Raw genomic sequence first — 24,728 nt, 5'->3', positions numbered from 1 at the left:
AATACATAAATAAATATGAATCTCCATATACCGTAATTCCTCTAATAGTGACCCGGGCTTGTATTTGCTTAAACTGTAGCGGGTACCAGGCTTTTATTAGGAGGAGGCATGTATAAGAGAGAGGCCTATATTTCTAATTTTCAAACGGATCATAATGAATAAATCAACATTTTGTGTCAGTTTGAACCCAGTAAAATGTACTGGGTTTATTTATTGAAACCAAGTACTGTATGAAATAGTAAACAGTGCAATTACAGGTGGTCACTGGTCATTTCAACGTTTTCAAAGTGAAATCAAGTAACTTTACCTTAGCAGCTCAGTATGCAGCTCAGTATATTAGTATCCCGGCTTGTATTAGGAGGTCGGCTTATAATTGCTTAGCTCAAGAGCGCACCCGGCCATTAATAGAGACCCGGTTTGTAATTGAATACCGGTCACTATTAGAGGAATTACGGTATGAAATAGATCATTTAGATAAGGTGCTACTGAGATGTTTTGGTGAGTTCTTTGTTTTTTTGTGGAAGTAGCCCTTCTTAAAAATGCATGAACATTCACTGATAATTGGTCTGTAGTGTAGTCTACAAGGTCTACATTGCCGGACCATGTAGAATCCGGACCTTGTAGACTGACATAATTCTGTGCATAGTTTAGTCTACACAGGCCATATTTCAAATAATCAAAATCTTACTTCATTCATCTTAAACATTCTTGATTTGGGGGATTGGTAGTTCCCATGAAATCTGAAGTTGTTCAAACGACAACAGCGATCCACCTTGAATTAAATCACACTGTGTTGGCTGCGTCACAGTCACGAAAGGGGCTACTTAATTCATTAATCCAATCCACTTTATTTATAGAGCACATTTAAAAACAACAAAGTTTACCAAAGTGCTGTACAAGTCCCACAACATAAAAAAAAATTTATTAATTAATTTCTTTTTTAATTCGAAGCTTCGAAGTAAAATCGAAGCTCGGCCCCGAAGCTTCGATTGCCAAAAAAATTCGAAGGTCAGCCCTACTAGCTGAAGGCCACTATCAAAGCAACTTGGGCTTCAATAACACCTCAGCAGTGCCACAGACTGATGGCCTCCATGCCACGCCACATTGATGCAGTCATTTGTGCAAAAAGAGCCCCAACCAATGTATTCAAAATCTTATATTTCTGACATACAGAATTTGGGGTTTTCACATTACATGTAATGCATCTATAATATGAGACTCACTTTTTTAATTGAATTACTGAAATAAATAAACGTTTCCATGCTATTCAAATTTATTGAGCTGCTCCTGTATATGCTGCATTATGTATTCGCTTTTGGAATATCCACACTATCTACAGCATATTTGCCATAAACTTCTGCAAACTGGGCCGGACATTGTAAATTGGAAGTGTTAATTTTCAACAGACATGGATCAATGTTTTGATCTCAAATGATCATTATCAGGAATAGGGGGGTGTTATGTAGTGGTTACATCATTGTTGTTTCCGCCCCATCCACCTCGCTTGAAATTGCGATGTATTTGCCCATTTCTAAATCGTCTCGTTTAAAACAAATAAAGCATGAACATTTGCATGGTGTACCTTTCTGTGCATATTCATCCACAATCTATAGCTCAAGATGAAAACATTTGCAATTAATCGTAAAATAATTACGTCAAATTTGATTTCAACCAAAAATGCTTAAACAATAATGTTAGTGATAGAAGGGAACTAATTTTGTGCACAAATGGAAAGCTTGCCAATGTTCATGAGGCATAATTATTACAATAGCCGATAATCTATTTTCCCAATGATAAATCCCTAAACGGGTGGACCGTGCGGCCAGTCTAAAGTGACGTCAGACTACACCTCCCTATAGGGATCTGATACTTGATTTTGAGTGGTGGGTGGAAAACCCCCCCCATGGGAGCATTATAATGTGAGGACTCCTGCATGCCCTTAAACCCACTCATGTCCTCCCCCTCTCCCTGCCCTTAAACCCACTCTCATGTCCTCCCCTTCTCCCTGCCTCGTCACCCTCCTCGCAGTTTTGCGCTGAACACCACCGTCTCGGCGCCTCACGAGGCCAGGATTACCGCCATTTGCTTCTGCCCCGCAGCCGACAGCCAGACCGCCACGCTGGTCACGGCCAGCCGAGACGGCCACTTCAAAGCCTGGCAGCTGGCAGCGCCGGCCCACGCGGAGGAGGGTAAGCAGCAGCCCGCTTCCTTCACATACTCCACCAGAAGAGGAAGGTGTGGCTCAGCGGTTTGGGTCCAACAGAATTATACTCTCTTTTAGCATAGTACCTCTGTCCTGTGTTTGTTTCTGCTTTTCTGTTCAACCGACATCGCAAATGCTTAATAATGTTGTTTTTGGAACAAGGAGGGAACCAGAAGGTCTCATTTTGGTAGAACGTTTTCTTCTTTTAGCAGATCCAGCTCCTAATGAGTAGATCTGAGTGGTGACTGCTAATGAGCCCAAAGTATTCAACCCCCCACATTAGCTGCCAGGGAGATCCACATTAATCACCTGCCTCCAGCGCCCCCCCCCCCCCCTCACTGTCATTAGCCAAAACGGCAAACAGCCACAATTCTGAGAATTACAATCACTGTTTTTGTTTGTTAATTTTCAAAATGAAAGTGAGCGCGTTAAAGAAAGTGACACGTTTCTACCATAGTTAAATATTGCTTTGTGAGTGAGTGTTTTTGAAGTTCTGGGTGAAGCTTAGATTAGTTTTTGCAGACTAGTTTCCATTTCCATGGGAATATTCAGAATATTAAGTTTACTCGTGTATACAGAGATTTTCTTAATCATTTGCGATGCAGAGATGCATAAACGCCTTATCCTCCCGATGAATCATGATGCAGTCTATTAGCCCGACTGGCGTGTGCACATAAACACAGTGTCACGGCGGAAAATGCCTGAAACAACTTGAGGCTACAACAATGTTGACTGCTGCATGTTAATTGTTTCCAATGCTTGTTTGTTTTTGCCCAAGAAGGAGGCAACTTTATACAATCCCCCCCCCCCCTTACTGGACAGGTCAGGCTAGAATGTCTACTGATAAAAATGTGTGTTCTGTTCTTCCTCTCTCCCTCTGTCCTTCTCTCCCTCTTGGGCCGGGCAGATGAAGGGGCGTCTTGGTCGTGTGATTTTGTGGGTGCCTATCACGGACTGGTGCCAGAGTGCTGCTCCTTCTCTGCTGACGGCTCCCTATTGGCCGTTGGCTTTAAGGAGGTGGCGACTGTGTGGAGCCCCGCCTCCTGGGAGCTGCTGACCACATTGTCTCAGCCACCCGGGGCCATCAGGTGAGAACGAACCCACGCAAAACACAAAGCGCATACCGTAAATCCTCAAATAGAGGAGGGACCTCCGATAAAGGAGGGGCCTCTTATAATGGGGGGGGGGGGGGGGTTGATGCATTTAGACCAGGGGTGCCCAACCTTTTTTGAACAAAGATCTACTTTTTTATTTGCCACCTAGCCGAGAGCTACCAGCCCAAATTTGTCCTACTCTCGGCTAAGATAGGATAAGATATTCCTTTATTGATCCCCTTGGGGAAATTCAGGCATAATAGCAGCATGGGGGAAGGGGGGGGGTACAGGTAGTAAAAACAACACAAGCAGTGTAAACAAATAGGTCAATATAATTTACTATCTAACTAACTGAAAAATATATTCACAGTGTCATAAGGTGCATAAGGCTAGTATTAGTAGTAATAGTATTACCCATTCAATATGCACATGACAGAAAATATTATATGGCATATAATATTTTCTGTCATGTGCATATTGAATGGGTATATAATATAATATGCTATTTTATATATCATTGTAACAGTGTAGTGTAGGAATTACAAGAATGACAAGACTGTAACTGTAACTTCTCACGTTTATTTCACACTCTGCATACACACTGACAACTAGGGATGGGTACCGAATTCGGTACTTTTGAGGTACCGAACCGAAACACGTCGGTACTACCGAGTATCGAATCAAGTGAGAAACCGGAAACTTTAACTTTTTTTTTTCATGTCAACGTTCACACGCACAATATATGCTTACCTAGGATTTTACTTGATTCAACAACAAAGCAGTCGGAGCAATGACGAGCCGAAAACTGTCGAAATTGTAGTTATTTGAAGTTTGGATTTTTTTTTTATGGCTGAGGTAGGTAAATTAAATTTCTTGAGACTAAAGTACCGAAAAAAGGTACCGTTGGGTACCGGTATCGATATCGATTCACAGGTACCGGTATCGGTTCAAATGTGAAAGGTACCCATCCCTACTGACAACACACACGCACTCAGTTCAATGGGCATGAGAAAACATGTGTTTACATTGCCAAAGCAAAAGTGGAACAATACAATCAAAACAAAAATATATGTACAATTAAAAGGGAATAGGAATGATGTGTAAACAGAGCTGTCGCATTGCAAAAAATGGAATACAATCAAAAAACTATTCCACAAAAAGGTCTGTTAACTGATGGTTCTCCTTTATCTGTTTTTTTTTTTAATTAAATGTCTCTACCTTAGTGAGAACGCTGGCACTGGGAAGAGGTAGCTAGTTTTTCAAAGTCTGGGTTGTAGGAGCTGGTTGCAAGCCTCAGGCAGTCCACAAGATGGTCATCTGTCAATGTGGTTCTGTACTTGGACTTGATGATCTTCATGTGAGAGAAAGCAGACTCACACAGGTAGGTTGATCCAAAAAATGCTGTTAAGTTCATGGCACATCTCCTGAGGTTGGGGTACTTCTCAGGCAGCAGTAGCTCCCAGAACTCTGCCTTCATCCCTTGTGTTGCCCTGGCTTTAATCTCAATGTCAGTTTGAAGTGTGAGGATCTCGTTCTCCACAGCATGGCTGTCCAGATTAAACAGTGTGGCCACTTTGGATGTGATGTCATCCACATCTACAGTTCCAAATGGAAAACACATGTAGCTTGCAACAGGTTCAAGTATTGAAAAGTATGTGAAGCGCTTATCAAACTCTGACAAGATGCTTTGAACTTGCTCCTCATAATGTGTGCAATCAAACTGTGCGGTGTCCTCACCCTGACGTTGACGTTCTGCTTGCATGTGAGGAAAATTGCGTAGGTCACTGCTTTGCAGCCTTCTTGCCCACATGGTGAGCTTGCTTTTAAAAGCATTCACTGAGCTGATCATGTTTATTACACATTTATCCTTTCCCTGCAGCTCTAAATTCAGGTTATTCAGCATGCCAGTGACATCGGTTATGAATGCCAAATTCAAAAGCCAGTTGTTGTCCTCTAGATGTGTATATTCGGCATGTTTAGCAAGCTTGAGAAACTCTTTAATTTCAGGCAGCAACTCGCTTAATCTTTCCAGAAATGTACCTCTGCTCAGCCACCTTACATCAGTGTGCAGCAGCAGGTCTGTGCTCCGCCCCCGTCTCCTCCATATGTGCACGAAATAGCCTCCTCTGTAGGCTCCTTGCCCTGACAGAGCACACAATCTTCATAGCGATATCCATAACTTCCTTCATATTTAAAATCTTTGCACACAGCACTTGTTGGTGAATTATGCAGTGGTAATTAAGGAAGTCCGGGAAAGCGTCGCTTTTTTTACACAGTCCGATGAACCCATTATTACAGCCAACCATGGCTGGTGCCCCATCGGTTGTAATAGGGATGAGTTTATGGAGGGGTAGTTTGCTCTGCTTAGCGAACTCCATGAAGGCTTGAAAGATGTCTTCACCTTTAGTGTATCCTTTAAGAGGCAATATGGTGAGCAGCTCTTCTTTTGCGCTCATGTCGTCAAAGGCCATTCTAATGTAAATACATAGCTGTGCCACATCTACCATATCAGTCGATTCATCGAACTGCAGGGAATAACACTCATGTATTAATGTCCCTCATGAGTTGCTCGGGAACATCTTCGGACATTTCCTCACAGCGCCGGGTCACAGTATTACGTGACAGCTGAAGGTCTTTAACAGCATTCATAATCTCTGTGATACTTGGAATTACCGAAGAGTGAATCGGCAGCGGCAGTCTGCCTCTTTTACACATTCGCCGTCTTTGAAGGATTTTTTCTTTTTAGCGAGAATATGACTGACACAATAAGATGCAATTGTTGCAGCTTTTGCCTTGGTGTTGGGCTTCGTAAAAGTGGACTGTTGTCCCACTAGTGAAGACTTCATCTGCTGGAGTGCTGTTCTTCGTAGGACTGTTTTTGGAGGAAAATCCGCGCAGTGTTTCTTGTGCATCGTTGTATAATGCCACTCCGAATTACCCTTTTTCGGCACAGCCACGGTTTGTTTGCAAATCAGACAGACTGATTTTGCGTTGAAATAAACAAAAAAGTAAGCATCCTCCCACTCTTCATGGAAATTCTATGTTTTTGGTCTTTTGGCTGCTCCGGTTCTGCTTGCGGCGCTGACGCTGGTGCTATCCGGTAGCTCGTCGGAGGCGGCGTTTGAGCTGCTCCCTGGCGGCGCCGGCAGCTCGTCGGAGGGTCCTGGCTCTGGCGGCAGTGAAGTCTTGCTTGCGTTGTTGAAAAGTAGCGTCCTCTGAATGAACCTCTTTTTAGCTGGTGGTGTTCCATTCATCTTGCAGTTTCGAGTGACTCAAGGCTGGTCTCAGAGCCATGTTTATACTGTACCTGCCAGGTGATGGGCCCGACCCCCACTCATGCCACTCCATGAAAACAAAGGCATCAATTTGCATCCCTATGGGTGAAGCTCGCTGTCCGGAATGTACGGAATGTAGACGGTATCGATTGGCTCAGGCTGCCTGACTGCCTTTTATACACAGGACTGCTCGAACGTTTGTTGTCCTCCCCTCCAAATCAAATTAAATGATTTTCCAAAATAATCTCGCGGTCTACTTGAAACCAGCGTGCGATCTACCGGTTGATCGCGATCGACTGGTTGGGCACGACTGATTTAGACAAACACAGGCCGGGCTCTAATATAAGGTCGCAATTATTATTATTTTTTTTCGTGCCGTGATATAGAATGAGAAACTCTTGCCAATGGAAATCAAGTGCTGCCTCCCGCTACACTGACTACCCACATTAACGTTTCCCTCTGGTTAGCTTTAGCGCTAGCCGCTAGCTAACGTCATAATATGGTAGATCTGTGGTGTCAGCTGGATGACGTTGACTTCGTTTGCAAACGTTAACGTTCGCTATCTATATGGCATTGGCAGACGAGGCTGGCGTTGTTCAGTTGACACATTACAGACCATGATGCTATGATAACGTTAGTAGCTAAAGCTATTGCCTGCATGTAAACAACTCGATTCGGCTGAGGAAGTCGAGAAGGTAGGTACCACACGCTAAACCGTCCCCGGACCCCACAACCTAGTATAGACAGTTCCAACTTCAGTGTGTGAATTACGTTAATCCCACAATTACTCAACTGCACTCAATATTTAAATACCAATGCTAGTCTAAATAAATGTAGACAGACAATGTACGTATTAAAAAATAAAAATAATAATGCAATAAAAGTCTGAAAATGAAGGGATTATGTCCATGAGTGTCATTTAAAAAAATTAAGGCCTGCCTCTTATATAAGCCTCTATCTAAAAAAGGCCTGGTGCTCTTTGCAGCTGAGGTAAATAGAAGACCCGTCTTATATTTGAGGATTTACGGTATTCGGGTGCCCCCACGGATAACATGCATATTAGGCACATATACACATAGACACGCACGCAATATCCGATACACATACACTTACTCGAACGCACGTGTGCACAAATGGTTAATTCACTGAGTGCATTGGTGCATCATTTTTATTGAAGCAAGCAGTTGAGAACAAAGGCGGCCTGGAAAGCTGCCTCATGCTATGGAAACAGGAGACGGGGCCCCTGTCCTGTGAACCGCAACACTTACTTGATACGCAACACACACACTCATCAGCCAGCTGTTGGAGCGGTCGGTTGTTTGTTGTGGAGGCCCCTCAGTGGTAGGATGTCTTTGAGCAGCAGATCACCTTCGACCTCGCTGGCAGAGGACCAAGAGAGCTCCGACTTGCAGCAGACGGCCGACTTAACGGTCCTGCCGATGTGCCTCTGCCAACTGGCAGGGTGATGCAGTGGTTTGCACTGCTGCCGTGGGTTCAAACCCCGGTGGCCTGTCTTGTGTGGAGTTTGCATGTTCTCCCTGTGTTCACGTGGGTTTCCTGGTTCACCGAAAGACATGCATGTTAGGTGTATATACTCCTACCGTTTCCCTTGACCAAGGTACTGGCGTTAGAACTGGAGTTGGTCTCTGGCTCTGGCTGCTGGACTGTAAGCTGCCCACTGCTCCTAACTAGTTAGGATGGGTTAAATGCAGAAGATGCATTCCTGGTTTATTTAAATGCACATGGCAAATAAAGAGGTTCCTTCCTTTCAGTTGAACTTGGGGATGAACTGTAGTTTTACAACCTTAACAGCCTCTGAATGCCCACTTCCTCCTCAGGTCACTGAGGACATAACGTTATGTGTTGAGCCCCTTCCCTACTGTGGAACTTAGAAAAGATGCTCACCAGAATATGTTGTCTTCAAGTGGGACTTGTTGTCTTCAAGTGGGAGCGTTTTCAGTGTGACACCCGGTCTGCAACAGGGGTTACTGCATTCTCGAGACTGCGCCACTACCAGGATCTGGCCGGTACTGCACCTTCGGAGTCCCAATATGCCTTTTCCATGCAAAATACAGCTCTGTGACATTGAATAGGATAGGGGGCACGTGGTGTAGTGGTTAACACTGTCGCCTCACAGCAAGAAGGTCCAGGGTTCGATTCCCGCTCGGTGGCCAGGTTTCTGCGATGCCAGGTACCCAGGTGGGGTATCTCTCAGGCCTTTCTGTGTGGAGTTTGCATGTTCTCCCCGTGCTCGCAAGGGTCCCCCCCCCCCCCCCGATAAGAGAAACCCAATGGAAAAACATGCACAACAGATCGCTGACGCTGTCGCGTCCCTGATGAAGACAGGCAGGAGCACTTGGATTGGTCCCTGGGCGCGGTACCTCGCAGACGCCCTGGCTGCCCCTGGGGGGAAGGATGATGGGATGGGTTAAGCGCAGAGCTCAATCGCATCGGCGACCCTGACAAAGACAATGCGTGTGTGTATTCCTGTGTGTGTGTGTGCCGCCCATTGCATGTCCCATGTCATTGCATGCCGAATAAAGACATCTCTAAAGAGGTCCTGCATTATTATTATATACAAATTTGAAAAAAAGGAAAAACGACACAGCACTCAACCGCTGGGCAACAGAAACGAGAATTCTTGTGAACGGCACCCAAAGGGTTAAGATCAGAGTTGTTTGTTTGCAGCATAAACTAGTGAAACTGAAAACCCTTTGTTTTGGCACCTTGGCCTTGTAGCAGCTATATCAATAGAATAGGACATTAGAAAGCATTAGAAATGGCATTAAAAAGAATGGCATAATGGCTCTAATTTGCAATACACTCATTTACAGTACTAATTTACAAGAATCACATTGTGGGGTGTAATGTGTGCAAAGTGGCAGCAGAACAATATGGTAGCTCTAGAAATGGCACTAAATGACAGTATAACAATCCAGATGTAGCATCTGCAAAGTGGCAGCCGAAACAATACACGCACTCAATGATGATGGCACGGTATAATAATCCCAGTGCAGGTGTAGTGTGTGTGCGCAAGTGGCAGCAGAGACGCTGTAATAGCACTGAATTGTAACACAATAGTCAGTGTTGTGACTCAGTACAGTGAGTGAGTAGTAGTGGGCAGACAGGCCGTTGGGTTATTTAGATGGACTAATGCAGACCAACACATGACTGTTGACTGAGCCCAAACGTTCGGACCTTCGTTCGTTACGTTGGCATTTGAATCTTAACACTTTGAGCGCCACTCACGGCTAGGGATGGGTACCTTTCACATTTGAACCGGTACCTGTGAATCGATACCGGTACCCAACGGTACCTTTTTTCGGTACTTTAGTCTCAAGAAATTAAATTTACCTACCTCAGTCGTAAAAAAGAAAATCCAAACTTCAAATGACTACAATTTCGACAGTTTTCGGCTTGTCATTGCTCCGACTGCTTTGTTGTTGAATCAAGTCAAATCCTAGGTAAGCATATATTGTGCGTGTGAACGTTGACATGAAAAGAAAAAAAGTAAAAAAAAAAGTGTAAATTAAACTATCTTAAATCGGGGCTCTACAGTGCAACCATATTGCTCTCATATGCCCCTAGAAATATGTGTGCTCGAAACGGAAAAATCAATTACTCGCACGGTGTGCGAGTGAAGTTTACAGCCTCAGTCGTGCTTTTTTCCCCCTCCGCTGATAAATCGTTAAACTACAAGTCCCACATTGCACTCAAGCCAATGGTCCAATCACAGTAGAGTGACGTGACTGGTTTCAAGGGAAATAAAGGAAATGACCAATCGGAAGCTCTCATTTGCTTGTTTACTTCCTGAAAGTCCGCCATTGCGCTATGCGAGACTTTCCCGAGACACAAGTAACATTACGTTTTATGTAACTTATTCTAGTCTTACCAATGGCAATAGATTTTAGAACACCTAGATTTATCGATAGCAATAGTAATATAACGTTAATGCAACAAAACGAATGCCTTGCTTTGTTAATCATAACGTTGATGCAGTAGCGTATGTAGTTGTGTTGGCTGTAACTAGGGCTGTCTTAAATACTTCGAAGCTTCGTTCGATGGCACAAGCTTCGAACATAAAAAAAAATTGAAGTTATTATTTTTTTGCCTCAAATCTTGCGCCTCCATTCCAATGAAATGAAAGTAAGCGGCGCCTTCCCGCCTCCATTCCAATGAAACGAAAGTAAGCAGCGCCTCGACTCCACCTCTCTACAACAAGCACGTGGAGTTTATCTGTGTTGAAAACAAGGGCATGTGCAGCAGACATGTCGACGAAGAAGCGAAGCAATGCCGTTTGTTATTTAAGACTGTCTGACAGATTTGTGTTCATTGTGCTGCTTTTTTAAAGTGTCCCGACCCATATAAAAATATGTCTTAATAAAACGTGCTTAATTAAGTCGAATTCTGCCTTTGTCTCTATCAACTACATATAAATATTTATATAATTGTTTGCTTGATAGACGAAGGTTGCAACATAATTATGTAATGTCGGCTGCACCCAGGCAGCGCAGCCGAGTGAAACCTTGTTGGCTCCGTCAGTCACGAAAGGGGCTACTTAATTCATTAATCCAATCCACTTTATTTATAGAGCACATTTAAAAACAACAGTTTACCAAAGTGCTGTACAAGTCCCACAACATAAAATATTATAATTAATATATATTTAATTTTTAATTTTTTTGAAGCTTCGAATTAAAATCGAAGCTCGGCCCCGAAGCTTCGATTGCCAAAAAAAGCTTTGAAGGTCCGCCCTAGCTGTAACAGACATGACATAAGATGAATGAAAAACTTTATTTAACAGATTGCAGAATGGGTACAATACAGTACGGCTCAATACACACAATTGTTAAGGGGATGCAGACCAGAGAAAGATGTTTGTCTTGTTTACATCAGGGTCCCCCATTTTCATTTCATATTGACATTTAAGACATACATGACATTTATGGTATAGGGACATATAGGTATTTAGTACTGATACATTTGTGACATATACGCAGTGATGCCACAGATTACTTGTAAAAGTAATCCGATTACTGATTACTCCTTTAAAAAGTAATCCAAGTTACTTTACTGATTACTTGATTATCAGAGTAACTTAGTTACTTTGAAAGTAACTAGGTTACGAAGTCGTCGTCGTTCCCCCAACAGTTTTTTTAAAACGCTTTATTGAAAGTGCATACATTGTTTTTAACTTGTTTCTCTGCACATAACGTAAATTGTTAAACTAGTGCTTCAGCTTCTGTACCATCAAGTATGGTAAAGCAACAGTCTATGATGCTCACAGCATTAGAGCAGCCAGCCAGTGGTTTTACAAAACCAGTGTATCCATTCACATCTAACAAATGCAGGCTGAACTATTCAATTATATCAACTGTAACTATTAAATTGTTTTTATAAATGTCTCTCTATAAACATACAATCAGTCTCTCTTTAACATGTAAATTAACTGTAAATCTGGCAAATAAGAGCTTTTGCTCTGCCACCATCAAATATACATTAATCAATAGGGAAAGAAACAATCTCTCTTTTGCTGTTTGGCTGGCCTCCGAGTCCTCCTGTACCTAGTCGAAGCGTCGTAGTGTTGTGATTCCAGATGCTTTCAATGCAATTGGATGTGCTGTTTTTAGCGGTAGACAGTATTTACGTTTAGGTCGCTTTCACATATAGTTTTGGTGGACTCGGTGCGGTTCTGGGGGTGAAGTTGAAACATCTGAACAATGTCACGCGGTCGAAAAGGGCGCTTGTCTATTGGACAGTGGAAATGTGTGTGTGGCTGCTGCGATCCCGTGTGTGCGCGCGTGTGTGTGTGTCTGTGTGTGTACTGCGGAGCCCTTCAGCGGAGCCGAGTTTTGACATGGCATTGATCCATTGTTCTATTGAAGCACATTACCACCATCCTCTCGCTAAACAACTTGTAGACCACGGTGTTTTTATGAGTGCCCACAAGTAGCTGTTTTAATAATATAATAAGCCGCGCGCCTCGGTAATAATAATAAGCTGCGTTTTTTTCTTCCTGTAAGCGTTTTGGGGTGGAATTCTCAGACGAATGCAACGGAGCCCTGCTGTCACACGATTGGCGCATATGTCACATGACGTGCTGTGAAGACCCGCCCTACTCTGCCTCTGATTCGCAGACTGTGGATGGGGAATGTGATTGGGCCAAAGCAGAGTCACTCACTGACAGAGAGTCCAGTCACGCCGCGGGCCACATTCTTGTGTAACCCTTTCACTGCCACACCACGTCACTCCCAAATAAGAAAAACAGCTCAAAAATGTATTTTTGACTGTCGAAAACGAAATAAAATACTGCATTCCGCCTGCATTATGAATTTATGATGAGATAGTAACGAAATAGTAATGCACAGCCACTTGGACAAGTAACTGCAATCAGATTACTGGCTTTTAAAGATTAACGCGTTAGATTACTATTTTCGGGGAAAAGTAATCAGATTACAATAACGCGTTACCGGCATCACTGCATATACGGTATTCAAATATACAGTACTGTTACTCATAGATCCTGACAGAGTATATACATATGATGGGGAAGGGACTGTACATTAGGAGGGGGTGGGTGGGTGGGAGAGAAATATACATATACGGCAGGGAGAGAATATATACATGCGGTGGGGAGGAGACTGTCTATTGGGAGGGGGTGGGTGGTTTGGACATTTACGGTGGCCAGTTTCGAATTGCAGCCTCCCGTAGGTGCTCTTTAAGAACGGTTTTGAATGTGGGTAGGGATTCACATTCCTTTACAGCTTTGGGTAGGGCGTTCCACATTGATGTGGCATAATTGCAATACGTGTTTAGTCCCTTGTTTGTGCAGAATCTGGGTTTAATTGAGCTTCCTCTGGTGTCGTGGTATTCACTGACCTTTGGGAAGTATTTTGACATGAACATGGGTACCTTAGTCGTATAGTGTATCTTGTAGACCAGGCCCATTGCAAGTTGCTGTACTCTGTCGTCTACTATAAGCCATCCTAGGTTGTCAAAGTGTGCAGGGGTGAGGTGGGTTCTAGGGGTAAGGTCAAGTAGTAGTCTGACTAGTTTGTTTTGTGATGTTTGTAATCTTGTTTTTAGCGCCTTTGAGGTGCTTTGGTACCATGAGGTGCAAGCATAGTCGTAGTACCCTTGAATGAGTGTTCCTGCCAGAGTCTTCAGGGTATTCTTGTTTACCAGAGAGGAGATCCGGTACAAGAATCTAGTTCGTTGGTTGACTTTTTTTATTACATTGTTTGCCATTTTGTCATAGGAAAGATTTGCCTCTAGGATGGAACCCAGGTAGGTAATTTCATCTTTCCTTGTGACAATATTGTCCCCCACTGTAACTGAGAAGCCGTCGGTCTTGCTGAGTTTGTTATTTGAACCCAAGAGAATGGACTCTGTTTTGCCCATGTGTTAGAGCTGCAGCGATAACCGCATTACTGCGGTATAGCTGTTGCATCACGCCCACCGCAGAGTTAGGCTGAATACCGCATCACAGCTGTTTTTTATAATAATAATAAAGTAGCGCCCAGACGTTGGGCTTGCGGCTCTGCAGATATACCCTACTCGGTTCCAAGCGACCCTATTGGGTAGAAGTGGTACCAGAAAAGTCACGTGAAACACTGCAGACCACTGATTGGTCAGAAGAGAGACGCGTCACACGTTGGAGCCTCCTGCACAAAAGCAGAAAGCCGCCATCTTTACTGCCTCGCTAAGGATGCATTTCATTCAGGATTTGTTTGCAACAGCACCAAGTGCAATAAACAAAAGGATGGATTCACTGTGTATTCTGCCTCATTTATTGATGAAACAAAACCGACATCAACCCAATTTACCACCGAGCGGAGAGTTTAGTGATCAAGATTGCTGATGTGTTAAGCTTGTTGTTGTTATTAGCCTAATACTAACGCTAACGTCAGCAGATATACACGAGAGGTAACGTTAAACCCGGGTTGCTTGGTAGAATAGACACAATGAGAGGTAACGTTAGCTTTAGCAGAATAGACGCAACGAGAGTCTGGTTAATGTTGTTATTGATTGATAGCTATGCCCACGGAGCTTTCAGTGTACACAAGCGGCCCCGCCTGCATTCCCACACGGAGACAAACGGAGTAGTACCTGCAGTGGAAAAGGAACGAAGTACCAGGTACCTAAAGCGGGTCGAGTAGGTACTATGCAGTGGAAAAGCGCCATTAGACTAGAGGCAGGCTATATGCTATAAAGAGTAGACAAAAAAAAAAATGCGTTCAAAAAAAAAAATTGGTTTATCGTCGCGGTACGAAATATTTCGCAAATTTGTGCGGTAAGGAAAAGATCAATACCGCGGCAGCTCTAGGCGGCGGTATCGAACACCCTTAGAAACAATGTCTTGGGCTGTGCATCGATTATATAGGTCCGGGCGGACTTTTCCATGTCGGGCAAGGGGAGCGGTTGTCCCGATCGGCTTGATGAGCGTCAAATGCTCCAGATGGATGATGTATGGCGGATTATGTTGGCGACACGATCGACACCAATACTGGGACTCGCGATCAGATAATTGGAATATTCTTTTTGGGGTACATCCTTGTCAAGGTAAGGGCTATATGATATGGACTTGAGTGTACAGACTGGAGTGTGTTCCGCGATAACACAGATAACCTAAATGACTACACGGCGACAGTGCTGGACTTTATATGTACTTTGGTGGAAGAAACAATCCCCACTACCACAACTAGAGTTTACCCAAACCAAAAACCCTGGGTAGACAAATCCGTCCGTGAGGCTCTGAAAGCAAGAACTGCAGCCTACAATGCCGGGCTGGTGGCAGGCAACATGGATGACCACAAGGTGGCGACATGCAACGTGAGAAGGGCAGTGAAAGAAGCTAAAAGGCGCTACAGGGATCAAATTGAACTGCAATTTGAACAGGCTGACTCCAGAGCTATGTGGCAGGGCCTCAGAACGATGACAGATTACAAAGGCACCTCCCTCAAGCTGAACAGTGACATCTCCTTAGCAAATGATCTCAACACCTTCTATGCAAGGTTTGAGGCTGGTAATAAAACCAGCCCACAGGCCACTGCAACGGAGGGGGGGGGGGGGGGGGGGCTGCTGAGGGAGACTCGGTGTTCAGGGTAACAGAACATGAGGTGCGGAGGACCTTTAAGAAAGTGAATATCAGGAAGGCAGCAGGACCGGACGGTATCCCCGGCCGCGTCCTAAAAGTCTGTGCCGACCAACTGGCCCCGGTATTCACTGACATATTTAACCTGTCCTTGGAACAGGCTGTCATCCCCACCTGTCTGAAGAAGTCCACTATCATCCCTGTACCCAAAAAATCCAAGCCTGCTTGCCTCAAAGACTACCGCCCTGTAGCTCTCACCTCTATAGCCATGAAGTGCTTTGAGAAGCTAGTGAAGGGCTACATCTGCTCCTCCCTCCCCATCAACCTGGACCCCCTCCAATTTGCATACCGCCCCAACAGGTCCACGGAGGACGCCATAGCCCATGTGCTGCACACAGCAGCATCACACCTGGACAAGAGGCAGTGGAACTATGTGAGAATGCTATTCATCGACTACAGCTCAGCATTCAATACCATACTCAAACTCATAGCCAAGCTCAGGGACCTGGGCTTGAACTATTACCTCTGCCAGTGGGTCTTGGACTTCCTGACGGGTAGACCCCAGGCGGTGAGAGCAGGCAACTGCACCTCCTCATCCATCACCCTCAACATAGGGGCCCCCCAGGGCTGTGTTCTGAGTCCCCTCCTCTACTCCCTGTACACACATGACTGTGTGGCTCAGCGGAACAACAACCCAATCATCAAATTTGCTGACGACACAGTAGTGGTGGGCCTGATCTCTGCAAACGACGAGAGGGCCTACCTGGAAGAGGTCAAGGTCCTGGCGGGATGGTGCCAAGAGAACAGCCTCTCTCTGAACGTCGGCAAAACAAAGGAGATGATTGTGGACTTTAGGAGGTCGGGGGTCAGGGACTACAGCCCCCTCAGCATCGACGGGGCACCGGTTGAGAGAGTGAACAGTTTTAAGTACCTCGGAGCCCACATATCCGAGGACTTGACATGGACCACACACATTGACAGTGTTGTGAAGAAGGCACGGCAACGCCTCTACTTCCTCAGGCGCCTAAGGAAGTTCCAAGTCAGTCAGAAGATCCTTAAGAACTTCTACTCATGTACAATAGAGAGCATCCTGACTGGCAATATCACCTCCTGGTTTGGGAATAGCACCGCACAAGACCGTAGCAGACTACAGAGAGTGGCCCGTTCAGCCGAGCGCACAATTGGAGGGGCGCTTCCCACTCTCCAGAACATTTACAACAAGCGGTGCAGGGGTAAGGCTAAGAGAATTATCAAGGACTCCAGCCACCCAAACAACTGCCTCTTTGAACTGCTGCGGTCAGGCAAGCGATACCGGAGTCTCATGGCAAGCACAGAAAGACTCAGAAGAAGCTTCTATCCCCAGTCCATCAGGTTGCTCAACAAACAATAACACTATGCAACAACCATCAAATGCACTCACAGCACACACATCCGCACACACTCACTTTAAACAATCAACCCACTGCAGCACCCACTCTACACACTTTAGAACACCTAGACACACTTTATATTTATTGGCAAAGAATTTGCACTACAACCCAAGAACCCATACCTCAGGACACCTTACTGTAAATTGTACCTAAATTGTACCTCATCCCATTTCTGCTCTGCACTATATAGTATATTGTATATTAGTATATTGTATGGTAACTTAGTTACTGCTATCCTGAATTGAACATTGTACATATGTACATACTGAACACTTGTGTCTATGTACGTGACTTCTATTTTTTTTACTTTTACTTGCTATACTTATTTTATTTCATGCGTATCTTTTGTCTAGGACAGTCTCTGGAGCGTAACGGAAAGAAGCATTTTGTATAAAATTATTCTGTATGACGACTATTAAAGAAACTTGAAACTTGAACTCAATCTTGCGTTGATCAAAGCATGGCTTCATTGCGATCCGAGCGTATGTGTAACGCTAGTCCATAACGTATTCCGTTGGTGATGATCAAAGCATAAAAAAATTATTCATGATTGAACATAATACCTATCATATGCATTTGATTTTCTTTATTGTATCGTGTGTAGGGACTAGGGGTGGAACGGTTCACAAAATCCACGGTTCGGTTCGTATCATGGTTTTGTGGTTACGGTTTTCGGTTCGATATACGTTGTTTTTTATTAAAGAAAATTAACACTTCAAAAATGTAAACATGCTTCTCATTTATTTGAAAAAAAATAATGTTAAATGTTTGGCACACAAAGACCGAACTGACTGAAAAATATAGGCTACATTTGTCAAAGTATTAACTTGATGCAAACAAACAAAATAATTAAACATTTCTATTTTTGTGGCCACATTATAGACAAAGCCCATCAACATAAAGTATGCATATGCTCAACCAACACTAGACTTTCCTTTCTTTAAAATAAACACAAAAAGCAATGTCAATGTTTAAATTCCCTGATTGTCAGTTCTTAATGGAAAGATTAGTTTTCCGCTTGAAATTAAAGTGCTATTTAGGCTATCAATATAAAATGCAGCATAAATCAAACTAACACACACTACTGTTTCAAAACAACGCTGCTCTGTTCATTCTATTTTTTAAATACGTACATTGTCTGTCTACAAACATTATTTAAATATTTAGTGCAACACACTAACAGTAATTATTGTGAAACTGGTGGATTAATGTAATTCGGTGAGTTGGAACGGTCTATGGGTTGGTGGGTCTGCACGGACAATTTAGCGTGTGGTACCTCCGGACCTTCTCGACTATAATGTTAACTTATAACGTGAATCGAGTTGATAATATGCAGTGGAAAAGCGGCAATAGTCCCGGTTGGAGTTAGTAAACACAGTTGTATGTTTGCCTTCTTGGATGTTGAATAAACGCCTATCATTGTCTTTCAACACCCCGACTCTCAGACTCCCATTTTCTCCTCTGCTAGCTAGTAGCTATGGTAACATTTCATTGGCTGTATTAGAGCTGGCGGGCTACCATAGTTAAACATGCGTTGTGTTGTACAAACCGTGCTAACGTTATGGCAAGATGTGTGTAGGCCTATGTAATGTTAATGACTATGTTTATAAAGTTGTAATGAAGATTGATTTATATTGCGCTTGCCATTTCCACAAACTGACTAGCACCTGCTGCTGCTGCCTGCAGCCAGCGCTCACCTCTCCCGCCTCCGTGCCAAATTATTTTTTTTGCTCATCCCCTGAACCGAACAATACACAGATGGTCCGAACCGTGGAGGTTGTGCCGAACGGTGTACGGTTTGAATGCGTACCGTTCCACCACTAGTAGGGACGGAACGCCAATGCATTTAGTATAATACACGTTGAGGGCTATTACCAGCCTCCCATGAATTACCCTAAAACCATACTTATATTCACCATGGTATAAAACAAGAATGTATGGATGAATTTATAAAAAAAAATCACATATTGAACGATAGATACTCTATGTCAAATGGGCAATAGTATTGTATCCATAGCTATAATATAGTTATAGCCCTGCAAACACTGCCACGTATTCCTATACTTTAGAACGCTGGCCTTTCAACCACACAGTACACAGCACCCTCTGGCGCTGAATGAGTTAAGATAACTGTATTAAGCCCCAGTACATCAGGTCAGTTTGATAAGCCCATCACTCAGTGGTCTGCTCGTCTGACATCAAACAGCGTCCTGCAATGCCTTGACACTCAAACCCCAGTGAATCTAAAAGAGTTGTATCAAGAGACCTGTTATACCGTTTGCTCGTCCCGACCCCCTCCGGCAAGATGTTGATCATTGGTAGAGGTTGCGAGATCTATATTTTATTTATAACAAGGCAGATTTATTTGACAAGTCTGTCCTTAGTAAATCTACTTGAGTGTACAAATAGGTTTGTCATCAATCAAGTGATTATCCCTCCCTCATTTGTCAAAGGCGCCGGTGAGAGTTCATCTCGGTGCTTAAATGAGTGAGGTAATCTCTTTCTAAATGCTTGCTGTCTGTATAATCCCCTTTTGCATTGAATACAAATAGATTACAGATTCTTATTTACTTCTTTTGCTATTTTTAGAGAAAAGACTGACATCTGTACCCATTACACCTAAGATCTATACATAATAAATTAAATGGATCCATGCCGCGTTTCTGGCGTGTTTCTGACCTACTGACAATATTTTTTAAATGTTATTCTCTTTGAGAGATAAGCTGTAATCTAACATTTAGACAGTGACCGAATGCTATTTTAGGAGCTAATGAATAGTTAGACAGGCTAAAAAAACAGTGACCGATACCATCATAGGGAAAAGTATCTTCTCAAAACGACCTTTCATTCAAGTATCAATTATACCGCATGACTTTGAATCAGGTGCTAAAAAGTAGAAATGATATTATAGCTTACCAGTATTTCTTAGAAAAAGTAACACGAAGAAAAGAGATTTAGTTTCAAAAAGTTTTTAATTAAATAACAGATTACTTCTTTTGGGAAAAAACCCATTACGTCACTTAAACATGTATGCATGTCTGCAATGGTCCAAATTCTACAGAAAACAGATGGCATATATATACATGTACAATTCAATACTCATATACTTAAACACTGATTGATATGCCCACACATCATATATGTATTTTGTAGTTTAAAGTATAATATGTATGTATATTTTTGTATTATAATGTATAATAGTTATCTGCCTCCTAACTGCAAGGGTTAACTCTGCAGGCTCCTCTGGTCGGAGCTGTCTCCAAGGCCACATTCCTAGCTCCACTAACAGTAAGATAAGAAGACGAGGAAGACTTTCCACTCTGACTGCAGCCCAGCCCAGACACAGTGTACACCTAGATTTAAAACTGATATATACAATAAACATATGCTAAGATTTAAAACAGATATATACAATAAACATATGCTTAATCCTTTACATCATACAATTGACGGGGAGAATAATAAAAAGGGTCACTTCGTGGCACTTCAACACCGCCTCTGTCATCTTGGTCGGTCACTTTCCACTGTCTTAATAGCGTCTGTACGGGGGTCGAGATGGCAATTACAGGGTCACGATGGCTGTGACTCAACAATAACAGGAGCCGTCGGCCAACAAAGATGCTGTTTCAACAAATGGATTCACAAAATGGATTTCCATCCAAACGTTATTGAAGCCTCCTGTGACCAATCCAATCCACTTTATTTATAAAGCACATTTTGAAGCCTCCTGTGACCAATCCAATCCACTTTATTTATAAAGCACATTTAAAAACAACAAAGTTGACCAGTGCTGTACAAGTCCCACAACATAAGATAAAAGCACACAATAAAAACATATAAATATGTCACATAAAGAAGGCAGGTCTCTCAAACTGTTTAAAAACCAAAAGCCAGAGCAAATAAATGTTTTGGGGTGTGATTTAAACAATACAATAATAATACATAAAAAGACTTCCCACAGTGATCATCCTACATGGACACTCGCTCGTTCTCTCTTCCCCCCCCCCCCCCCCCCCCGCTCACCCAAGGACCTCAACATGAGTCACACTCACAATACATTATTCAGTAAAAAAAAAAACTAAAATCAAAACGAATCAAAACAAAACAAATTCCCAAACTTATATGCGTTCTTTTAACTTTGCCACTGCAGCCAACCAAATTGCGATATTAAATTCCTTAACCCCTACAACACGTGCCATGGATATCTCCAAATAGATCACATCAAGGTAGGTGAGAAACGGGCAGAGTTTGTCTGGGTGAAACCAACGTGAGGCAATCAATTTTTTTGCGGCTGTGAGGCCGGCCAAAATGAGTCTTTTCACCTGTATAGAGGTCGGAAATTGAGAGAGATCATTCAATAACAATACAGAAGGAGATACAGGTATGGTTAAAGAGAAAATGTCCGAGAGCTGATATGTAACATTTTCCCAAAAACTCTCAACAGGGGGGCATTCCCAGTACATATGCATAAATGACACAAGGTACATAAAGAGTCAGGTCTGAGACCCATTGAATTCAATCGTCTAGGGGTTAAATAAGTCCTGTGAATACAATTTAGGTGAATCTGTTGGTGATCTGGGTTGTGTGAGGATAACTGAACATTTTCCCAGACTGCATCCCAATCAAAATCCTTATCCAACTCCGGAACATCCTTTCTCCAAATCGTATCCAGGGGAAGGTCTTTATACGAGGACATGAGTAAATGGCGATAAAAGTCAGAAACGAAGCCTCTCGATGTCTCTTTGTCATAAAATAATTTGTGAAAGCGGTGATGCACTAGTGGAGCGTTAAAAGTCAGAAACGAAGCCTCTCGATGTCTTTGTCATAAAATAATTTGTGAAAGCGGTGATGCACTAGTGGAGCGTCCCATGGCACTCCATGAGCCTTCAGAGCTGCTCTTATTTGTAAATAAAAGAAAAAGGAGGTTCCAGGGAGATCATATCCGTTGGATATATCCTGAAAAGAGCGGAGACCAGAGTTATCGAAGATATCCCCCAATGTGTGTATGCCTTTCTTTTCCCATCTAGGGTATCTAATAGGTTGTTGTCCAATAAGGAGAAGATTGTTATTAAATAGAGGGGAATGCGTGTGCCATTGATGGCGTTTTTTACCCCCTTTCTGAGTGTCACGCCAAGTCTGGATCACATGTGTGATAAGAGGGCCAAATCGTAATTTACATTGTTTAATTTATATGTTGGTATACACAATATCCTGAAGTCTATATGGGGACACCAACTTCTCCTCCAATGGTCGCCAAGATACAGCTGCTTGAGCGTCAAACCAAGTGATCAAAGGTCTCGGAGAGAAAGCTTGAAAATAATATTTAAAGTCTGGAAATGCTAAGCCCCCATCGAGTTTACTCCTTTGGGCAGTTGATCTCTTCAAGCGCGGGCGTTTATTGTTCCAAACAAATTTATATGAGGCAGAGTGCAATTTCTGCCAGTAACCAGCAGGAGGAGGTAACGGGAGCATGGAGCTGATAAAGTTAATTCTGGGTAAAATATTAATTTTAATTATTGACGCACGGGCCTGTAATGCATTTTTTTATTTGGACCATCTGTTAAAGTCAAAGACCATCTGTTAAAGCTGGAGTAATTATACCTTACCGTCTGGCTAATAGTGGGGAATATTTCAATCCCGAGACATTTAAAGTGCTCCACCATAAGTATGTTTGCCGGTAGGATGGTAGCCTTCGCAGGCTCATTAAGTGGAAGAAAGGCAGATTTTAGCCAGTTGATCTTAAAGGGGAACTATCTTATAAATGGCCTTTTTGAGTGTTTAGCATTGTTTCCTAGCTATGTGAACTTATATTAATATGATCTATGTCTCAAAATTCTCATTGGCGCATTCTTCCAATTCTCCTCTCACAATATTCACCCTCACTGAACTGAGTCATTTGAAAATGTGCCCTATATGTGATGTCATAAAGACACTGCTGCATGATAATGTTCAGGCGAACACGACGCTGCGCAGTGGTTTAGGAGCCCAGGCTCAAAACAGGCTCAAAACAATGAATAAAAAAAATATATATATTACAGAGGTGTTCCATAGACTCACAGGAATTGTGTAAAAGTGCCCAAATAGTGAAAGAAATAGTAAAATAGTTCCCCTTTAAAGCCGGACAGGCTGCCAAATTCATCTATCACGCCGAGCAGATGAAGTAGAGAGATGGAGGGATTCTGCATAAACAGGAGTACATCATCTGCGTATAAGCTAATATGGTGATGTGTGCCCTGAATTGAAATAGGAGATATAATTTGGGATTGTCTTATGTATTGAGCTAGAGGTTCGAGGGATAAAGCAAAGAGTCCGGGACTAAGAGGCAGGGTTCGTACGGGTGCTGGAAATCCTTGAAAATGCTTGTATTTCAATGTGCTGTTTTCAAGGTTTTAAATGTGCTTGAATTGTGTATAAAGTGCTGGAAAGTTATTGAAATTGTAATTGCACTTTATACTTTAATAATAAATCGCTATCTGACTGAATAGTTTGGTTTTTAGACAAGAAATAAAATAAGTCGGAGCGACTCGCGAGCCTATTTTGCATTCGCCTTTCACGCAAAATGAAATGTGGCTCGGCTCTACCCGTAGTGTTTTTACCTGTGCCATCTGAGAACAGCGCGCGCGCGCGCGCGTGTGTGTGGCCAAAATGCCGGGAGGCTGCCGTTTTATTGAGCTCTGGCTCGGAGATATCAAATATAATTCAGATGAGAACATCCTCGAGTAGCCGTGTGCAAAATATGCAGAAAGGTTCGAGCCACGTTGAAAGGTGAGCCACTGAGCCATGGGTGTTATTAACGTGTCTCGGCCTGGCTCGCCAGGTAACTAAGTTCGAGACTACATGTGCTCCACACCTGTCTCCGTAAATGTTTGTTCTAAAAATACCACTTCAATAATCGAAATAGTCAAGTAACAGGCAGAATACACTATTGGAATTACAAACTCGTGTTTACCGGAGTAACCGGACTCTGTTTTTCACCGCAGTGTTGTAGCATGTAGCATAGCTTAACGTTAGGTGAATCAACGTTAGCTAATTTCCTTTCATGTATTTCAAAACACGAAAACTTGTGTATTGAAATGGTATTTTATTTTTATAACTGAACATTTACGGAGACTGGTGTGGAACTGGTGTGGAGCAGTTGTAGTCTGGAACGCAGTAACGTACTGTCTACCTGTATGTCGTGTATGTCATAAATGTTATGATGAATTGAAAATGGGGGACCCTGATGTAAACAAGACGAAAGTATTTCTCTGGTCTGCATCCCCTTAACAATTGTGTGTATTTAGCCATAGTGTATTGTACCCATTCTGCAATCTGTTAATAACGTTTTCAATCAAACGTGACGAGCCAGGCCAATTTTAGCATGTTTATTTATGGAATATGCAATCTAACAGCTTACGTGAACTTTACAGTTAATTACATGGATAATAATGTTAAGGTAGTTAGTTCATTCCAGGCCATCATTAGGCTCTAAAATTCATAGGCCTATAAATGAAAATGAAATATACATTTATAATATCATAATGATCCATTTAAATTAGATGTCAACATTAAACAATAAACACTCTTAAAGTTAAGTGCAACCAGTGAGATTAAATTAATAAAACACTTTTTATTTATAACATGCTGCTCCTT

General features: G+C 42.7%; 1 protein-coding gene across 1 annotated transcript in view; it reads left to right on the top strand.

Annotated features, from left to right (window-relative positions):
- The window catches only part of wdr75 (WD repeat domain 75), a 144,703-nt gene that overhangs the window by 76,254 nt on the left and 43,721 nt on the right, over window positions 1-24,728 (top strand). Inside the window, exons 13-14 of the mRNA XM_084309515.1 lie at window positions 2,029-2,189; window positions 3,111-3,291. Of these exons, the coding sequence (XP_084165641.1) occupies window positions 2,029-2,189; window positions 3,111-3,291 (342 nt within the window). The remainder of the gene's footprint in view (window positions 1-2,028; window positions 2,190-3,110; window positions 3,292-24,728) is intronic.

Source organism: Notolepis coatsorum (genome assembly GCF_963971535.1).
Source record: "Notolepis coatsorum genome assembly, chromosome: 3".
Taxonomy (NCBI): domain Eukaryota; kingdom Metazoa; phylum Chordata; class Actinopteri; order Aulopiformes; family Paralepididae; genus Notolepis; species Notolepis coatsorum.
The sequence above is the reverse complement of the archived record's forward strand: the minus strand, read 5'-3'. Positions and strand labels throughout refer to the sequence as shown.